The sequence below is a fragment of the Gambusia affinis genome, linkage group LG04 (assembly GCF_019740435.1).
Source record: "Gambusia affinis linkage group LG04, SWU_Gaff_1.0, whole genome shotgun sequence".
In the NCBI taxonomy this organism is placed as follows: Eukaryota; Metazoa; Chordata; class Actinopteri; order Cyprinodontiformes; family Poeciliidae; genus Gambusia; species Gambusia affinis.
The window spans coordinates 6,197,534-6,205,742 of NC_057871.1; the positions used below are offsets into that span (position 1 = coordinate 6,197,534).

Genomic DNA, 8,209 nt, shown 5'->3' on the forward strand with positions numbered 1-8,209 from the left:
ACTGAGAGTCCGGTGGGCATCGGAGGTGATATGTGGAAATATTTACGATATGTAAAGGTCATTTTTATATATGTTTATTATTTGTGGTTATGTTTATTCATTTAAAAATGTTAACTACGAAAAAAATAACTCGCCTCAAAATCACCGTGCAGCAAATAGAGCGGCTGGTCCCTCTTCTTTTATCAAACGCCTTTTCTTTTTGTTATCTTTTATCGCTTAAAATGAGTCCACAAACTATCACTGCTGCTTCTACATTGTCATCCGTGTTTGATTATTCTAAATTCACGTATGGTATGTTGGGGGTTTCCTGTCGTGTGACTGGACACACGAACCGATCGAACCTGTTGTACTTTTATCGGTTCTGTGGTCAGAAGTTTGGAAAATGCTGGGAAAGATCACCGCATCATGATGCCGCCACCACCATGGTTCACAGTGGGGATGAAGTGTTTCTGGTGATGTAAAAGCAATAACAAATGGTATAATTAATGACAAGATTTTATTTTAATAGTATTTATTGTTATTGAAAGCCAAAGTCAGCTGTTAGGCTGAGCATCCTTAGAAGTCAAAATCTCCCGACTCAGCTCATCATCACTGGACACAAATACCCAAGGTAGGTAGGTAGAATCGGCGGACACGCATGCGCCAACAGGGGGTAGAAACGGCGGACACACATGTGCTACCGATTTCTTTGCCATACAAAGAAACCTGGAATGGAGTAGTGGAACGGAGTGGCAATGTAATCACAATGCACTAATGTATTTTGAGGCAGTTGACCAAAATCCCGGACGATTTTGAAATTCCCCCCGGACATTTTTTTAGGTCTGAAAAGTAGGACATGTCCGGGAAAAAGAGGACGTCTGGTCACCCTAATCAAAGGTAAGTTAAGTCAAGCTTCTGTTCGACTCTCCATGTCTTCTGCGGGTTTTATGCTATGCTAACGCTGTTTGATGCTAACGCTGTTGAAATCATTATGTCTTTAGGGGTTTTTTTGTGCTGTGGTATTCATGGTTGAAAATCGGTTGTGATGTGAAAGAAAAATGGCTGCCAAGAATTTGACAAATACAGTTCAGAGACTGCAGGAAGGGATATTTAATGGATTATATTGAAAGTCAAAGTATGAAAGCAAGGGATAGAGATCTAAAATGTCGCTCAACCACTGAGGCGTTCGTCTGCCTCGGACGCTGTTTTGTCCGACCCTTCTTCTTCCTCACCTTTTTTGATGTTTTTTGGCGGCTGGCAAACAACGAAAATGGTGCATTACCGCAGTGGAAGACTGTTGTTTTCAGCACAAATATAAACAACTTACAGGTTTTACTGCGTTTAACGTTTAACTGCTGCAAACGGACAAACGTTAGCAAAATTAAAATATTCAACGCCTCAGTAACTGCCATTCTGTTTATGCTTTCTTCTGAACATCCGGGCAATAGTGACGTCATTTGCGATGAGTTTCATAACTGAGATTAAACTTAAAAAAAAAAAAAACTTCATCTTTTTGTATGAAGCAAAGTGTAGTACAAAGGTTTGTGATAAAATGGTCAGAAGACAAAATATGTGAAACATAGTTTTTATTTTGAAAGCTAGCTTAATCTTCTAGAAAACGACAAACAGCATTGAGGACTGAGTTTTTAAGGCACTGTTGAACTTTTTCTGCTCAGTGGTAACATGTCTTCTTGTACTCAAGCACTGGAGAATAAAAACAAAACAGCTTGTCCAACAGGCAAAAATTATGTAAATTAAAAAAAACAACAACAGTGGTTTAATGTGCTAGCATGTTAGCAAAATGTCCTCTGGAGTCTAAATACTAACACATAGCAAAAAAGATCCCTCTGAACAAAGCGAGTCTGCTTTAAAAAATAAATCTGGGTATTCAACCTTCACAGATCCTGGTGATTTGATTCATTCATTCATGTGAGAAATTACAGCTACATCACTCAGTTACAGAATTTCATATTAATTCAAACATACTAGATGTTAATACTACGTAAGTACCTCCTTCTAGGCTCATAAAACCATCTTCTGTAAAGTTAAAGGAGACAAAAACCATCAACTTTATAAAGTTATATGTCTTCTTTTGAAACTTTCTGTTTAGGAAGTAGGCTTGGTAATGGTGGCATAATGCTGTTTAAAGTTACTTTCATCACGAATAAGAGAAAAGACTGGAATGATCGGTTTTTCCAGCTAAATGAAGCATAAAGCAGGGGTGTCCAAACTTCTTGTTACACTGGCCAGAATCATAAAATAAAAAGTAAATAAATAAATCAAGCAAATAAAGTAGTCTGATTTTTTTTTTTTATAGGTAAGGGTTGTTATTTGTCATAGATCAAAAACACAAGAAGGATTTTGCTTTTTTACTGTAACTGAAAAGTATCCAGTTTTCTAGATGTAAATTTATCCTCTGTTACAAAAACAAGATTTGGGTAAATTCCTTTCAAAAGTCTTGCTATATTTATCCAAGTTTAATAAATTAAATTTTAAAAAAGTTGATTTGAGTGCAGTAAAGTCAGTTTTTTAGTGCAAGTCTCTGAGGAGACATTAATAATTTTACCCTGATTAAAAATAAAGTTTAATAAATGTATATCAACTACAGTTGATGGCCAGAAAAAACTCAGTTGAAGAGCCACAAATGGCCCCCGACCCACACTTTGGACACACCTGGCTTAAGCAGTTCTGCCCGACCTTCACCTGCTGTTGCAAACTGTCAGTATGTTGTAAAATTAGTTCATACTCCATGTTTTGTTTTAAATTTTAAATCCCAGCCCACGTGGACTGCAGTCAGATTTCCAGGAGGTAACGGATGAAAACATTTCACTCTCCCCAGAAGACAAAGTGTGACAGAGTACAAGGGACAGACTGAGGTTATTTTTGTAAATTATGAAAATAAAGTAATTTCAGCAAAATAAAGAGGTAAAATTACAAGAAAAAAGTTTTTATGAGAAAAAAGCAAACTTTTGCGATTTTTTTTTTTTTTTGATAGACGGTTGTTTTAAAGTCCTGCTACTGATAATAAATTGATTTCCTTATTTTTACAACTTCACAAAATGCTCAACACAGTGGTAATTTTTTTTCCTGTAGGATTTCTCATAAAACTATTACTTTATTCTGGTATTATTACTGCTTTATTCTGATATCCCTTTTTTTCCTCATAATTTCTGAAAACCAAATTCTCCCAGTCTGGCCCTAACGCTCCGTCGTACCAAAGCAAAGTGTGAAGTGACAGCGATCGATCAGAGTTTGACGTGTGTCAGACATCACTAGGTGTGCACCGATAAATCAAACAGTCAGTTAATCGGCGCAAGTTTCCTAAATTTTGGGAGATTGGTGATCGGCTGATCTTATCCACCAAAAATCAACTACTGTCCTCGTTTTGGAGAGAGGTTTGACTGTCAGCCCCGCCCACTGTTCATATCTGCATGTTCACAGTTCGCAATAGTCACCCTAGCAACTTTCTTGCTATATTCAATTACATTTCAGACAAAAAAATAAATCAGTACCAACCAAACTTGGAATTGGCAGATCAGCCAGACACCTGAACTCGGTGCGCCCAAAGCAAAGTTCCCAGTGAATTTATCCACTACCTGGTTATTTCTGTATGTTTGACTGCAATTTAAAAAGGCATTAGCTCTGGAGGATATCATAGTAGACATTTTATTTTCAGTGCTGACCAAGTCAAATGCCAATCTGTCTCCCAGCATCATAGCGGCAACAAACTTCAAAACAAAATTTCAAGTATAATCTTTAGAAGGCCGATCAGTATAGTCCAAAAGATTGATTCCTCCTCTTGAAAGTTATCCGCTCCCTGGGGGGGTTTCTTATAATTTTGTCCGTCCGACCCCTTTTCGAACGGGTCCTGCGGCACCGTCTGGTCGTAAAACACCCGGATCTCGAACTCGCTCTCATGGTACGACGGGTGGCCATAGACGCCGATCCCCACGGGCCTCTTGAAGTCGCCGGGGACGACCACCACGTCATGGCCACAGGTCACCGACTGCAGCTTGTAGGTGTCAAAGTTCGGGTGGAGCGTTTTGTCAGACACGTACAGGTCTGCATCACCTGTGAGGCTCTGCATGTGCAGGATGATGCGTCCGTCATGGTTGAGGCGGAGGTAGCTGTAGTTCCCGGCTCCAATGTGACCCTGGACCACGTGGAGCAGAACCCACTCCTCAGGAATGCCATCATCCTCGTCAGGGCTCAGGAAGCTTCCAGCCTGCGGCAGGAAGAGGGCGACGAGCAGCGCGGCGTGGCCCAGCATCATGGTGAATGCATCTGTCAGTCCGCCAGACAGCCTGCAAAACATTCAACGTATAAACTAGAGCTGGGCAATACAACCATTGTTAGGCTTGTCACAATAAATTAATTGCAATAAACAATAATATTGTAATTTTGAATCCATTCTCAAGTAATATATTGATAATGAGACTAATAAACTCTAATTTTTCACAGAACACTCCACAAAAAATACTTTCTTACTCCCAAAGGGAATTTACGTTTTGTTTTAATTCATGCATTTTCTTCCGAGAAATTTATATTCCTCCTCCACTACTTCTTTCATGATTGAAATACTCCTTAAACTAAATTTGTTTCTCCTGAAATCAACAATAATCTCCATTGTTTTGTTCATATTCTAGACCAGTGTTTCCCAACCCTGGTCCTCAAGGCACACAATGTGCCTGATTCAACCTGTTAATCAGTCATCAATTGAAATCAGCTGCACTGAAGCAAGGAAATACCTAAAACATGCAGGTCAGTGTGCCTTGAGGACCAGGGTTGGGAAACACTGTTCTAGATAATTTATTTTACATCACCCCATAAGCGACCCATCTGTTGAATGTAAAGACATTCAACAGTGGTCTCAAACTTACGTCAAAATGGATTTAATTTATATGGTTTTTTTTTCTGAAATAGCTAAAAGTTATAAGATTAAGCGAATAGTGCTCGCTGTTTACTCTTAATCTTCTAGTCAACGCAAAGTTAAAAATAAACAGCTTGGTTTCATCTTCACCGACTGTTCTGACCTTTGATCTATGCATTAAACATACTTAAAACGTTAACAAAACTAATTCAAAAATCACTTCAAAATGTAGTCTGTTCGTAGTTTGTTCAAATCAACCTACTAGTTTGATGAACAATTCACGTCAAACTCAGAACAACAAAACCAGAGCAATTCTTGTTCCCTAGCTTCATGCTAATCCGTTATCAGCTAACAGCTGCGGACCGGTGCAGTTTTAAGATTCATAATATTCGTAACAATTATATTTAAAAACAACTCTACAATGCGTTAAGACACTGAGGTTGCAATTCAAATTCAACATACTGTACGCAGGAATTTAGCACGTTAATGTTACTCACACAGCTGTCGTTTCCAAGCCATCTTCCAGTTAGCACAGCTAACAGCAAGTTCGCTTCTTCACTTCCTCTATGTCGAACAGTGGCTCTCTACCGCCACCTACCGCTCAGGAAGGGAGACTCACCTGCAGGACGATATGCACTCAGAGGTGGGATTTAAAGCGTTATGTTGAGGGTTTTCTGAAAACTAAAAATATATTTCTCTATATATACAAATTTTAATTTATTATAAAGAAATCAGCAAATAGAAAATAACATCAGAACAACAGAGCTTGTGAATAAAGAAGAGGTCTCACTTTGACATAAACTGTGGGTTTGTCTGTGTCTGGTGCATTTTTAGTTAAAACAATCTTGTTCTTTATTCAGTGAAGTTCATCACAAAGGGTAGAGGGTCCAGTAATTTTACTCAAGTAAGACCAGCAATGCTTCACAATTATATTTCTCAAGTAAAATTTCAAAATATAGTGCAATAAAACTCCTCCTCCAAGTAATTTGTTCCCAAAAAGCCTCTGAAGTAACCTGTAACATTTACTTATGATACATAAAATGTTAGTTTTATTACATTTTGTACTTAAAAGTTTGATTTGGAAAAGTGTTATTTTGTAACTACGGTATGTGTTTTTCCCCCATTCTACTCATTAAATACCCTTTTTTTGTCTGATATTATTTATAAAAAAAATAAAAAAAATCAAAGCAGTATTTTGAGATTTCCTTTTACTCTCGAGTCTAATTGTACAAAAAATGTTGTTACTGCTACTGTCAGAGATATTAAATTATTTAGTTTATAAACTGGAACATTATTCATTTATGTATGATGCTAATTAGATCCATTAGGCAATTAGGGCACTTTTTATCAAACCCAATATGTTGATTATTTTATTAATGCTATATTTCAAACCGAATCAAGATGTTTTCAACTCATGCTTTTTCATCATTAGTGATTTAAAAACACAAAATAAATGTGGAATTTCTGTGCTGCATAGACCCATAAACTCCTAGCTCCTTTTTCACAATATGAAAAGCAGTGTTATAAATCGAAATAACTGCTGACTGATTATCTCCACAAGGAAAGACATTGCTAAGTCTGCATCCAAGGAAATTACATGAGTATTAGAAAGTTGAGTGGAAGGAAAAGTGTGATGGAAAATATTTTTGTCAAGCAATTCATAACAACTAGAAACACTGGATGTATCCTACATGGGTCTAACAGGACAGGATTGTTGCTCAGAGGTCTAAAATACTCAAAAAATAAAAATGCATTTGTTTTAGATTTTAAGGTTCTCGAGTCTGGAGAGTCTCAGAGAATCAAGTCAGTCATGATTTGACCTTCTTCCACTGGTCCACTTGGTTTTATCAAGTACAAAGACTACCTGGAAGTATCAGAGTCCTTCTAGATTCCCTCAGTCAAAATGAACAGAAATTAATCTATAAAACAATATCTTGAATCATTCAACCCTATTCTTTAAATTTGTATAATTATGGCTAACAAATAAAAACTTGAACTCAGAAAAACAGAATATTGAATTAGATCAATAAAAACATTTAAAGAGAAACGTCAACCTTCTGAAAAGTATGTTTACTTCTATCCACTCTGCTTGGTTGGGGCTCTTTTTACATCCAATATTGCAGTAAGTGATGCTCCTGCGGTTCTGGTCCCAGCAGTGTGGCTCCTTTTCCTCCAGACTCTGGAAACAAAGATTTTGGACCACTAAGCATCAGTCCAGTTCCGTTTCTCCAAGCAGTTCTTGATGCGGCGACTCAAGTCTCAGTGAAGCTCACACAAACTCTTGCTGCTATTTTTTTTTCCTTGCACTCAACCTTCCATAAATATGAGTTTCTCTTTCTAAAATGGACAAAAATAGTCATTTTCCACTATATTCACTTGTTTTGGAAACCTGCAAAAAATGAAGGAATTAGTTCAACTTTTTAGATTGAATTTCTCAAATTAACTAAACTGTTTTATGATTTCCTAATTGGGAATTGATCTATAATTGTTCAGACTAGACCAGTTCTCCCACACTCAGATTGCCCAACTTCCAAAGCAAGTTGCTACAGGATGTAATAAGCTTCTTGACAGTTGCTTGGATTATTTTTTATAATATTTAGTTTACAAAAACAACCAGCTCATTCATCGATGGACCAAAATGGTTGATAGTCTAATTCTAAATGCATCTCTGGGGTTGTGGGTGAATTCATTAAAGAGTTTTAGCCCCTATTATGGACCACAACTGTTGCTTTAACAAGTAAAACTTATTTTAGGATGGAAAGAGTCTTAGTAGCTGCATTTCCATTAGCCTTATAATTGCACAAATTCCATATTAGGAAAATATATTTGCTTAATGGACACACGACAATTTCAAACAAAAACTAATGTTTTCAGTAAGTTTTTGCGTTAGGATGAGGCAAATTTTCAGCCGTATCGAAATTAGTTTATTTCTCAAAACTGCAGCGGAAATTTATTTTTCGCATAGCAAGTCACATGATCAACAGCCGGCGTCATTATTGGCGAAAATGACGAAGAAAACGACAAGAAGTGGTCAGAGGAGGATGGCGCAGCATGTTTTTTAATGACTTATTGCGTGAACAAACTTGTGATTCACATCATGTGTGATTTTAATTGGTTTCTTTCTTAATGGAAACTTTTTTTTCGCATCACACGGGTCATGTGATCAACATTTAGACATTACTACTGGCGAAAACGACGAAGAAAACGACAGGAAGTGGTCAGAGGAGGATGGCGCAGCATGTTTTTTTAATGACTTATTGCGTGAACAAACTTGTTCAGGTGTCATTTTAATTGTTTCTCATTTAATGGAACAACGCAATTGTGTTTTTGTTTTTTACATTAGCGGAATATCAAAAAGGT

At 37.1% G+C, this 8,209-nt stretch overlaps 1 protein-coding gene across 2 annotated transcripts; it reads right to left on the reverse strand.

The window, feature by feature from the left end:
* Positions 1–2,293: 2,293 nt before the first annotated feature.
* On the reverse strand, positions 2,294–6,922 carry lg04h6orf120 (linkage group 04 C6orf120 homolog). Of its 2 annotated transcripts, XM_044113536.1 has the most exons (3): positions 6,904–6,922; positions 5,347–5,468; positions 2,294–4,283 (listed from the first exon to the last, which is right to left on the reverse strand). In XM_044113536.1, the coding sequence occupies exon 3, from the start codon at positions 4,250–4,252 to the stop codon at positions 3,710–3,712; it is 543 nt and encodes a 180-aa protein (XP_043969471.1). In that variant the 5' UTR covers positions 4,253–4,283; positions 5,347–5,468; positions 6,904–6,922; the 3' UTR covers positions 2,294–3,709. The 2 variants fall into 2 exon arrangements, with proteins under 2 accessions (XP_043969471.1, XP_043969474.1); XM_044113539.1 differs by lacking the exons at positions 5,347–5,468; positions 6,904–6,922 and adding an exon at positions 5,070–5,217.
* Positions 6,923–8,209: the final 1,287 nt, after the last annotated feature.

Coding starts and splice junctions, on each gene's coding strand:
- lg04h6orf120 (XM_044113536.1), bottom strand. CDS start 4,252: ATGATGCTGGGCCACGCCGCGCTGCTCGTCGCCCTCTTCCTGCCGCAG.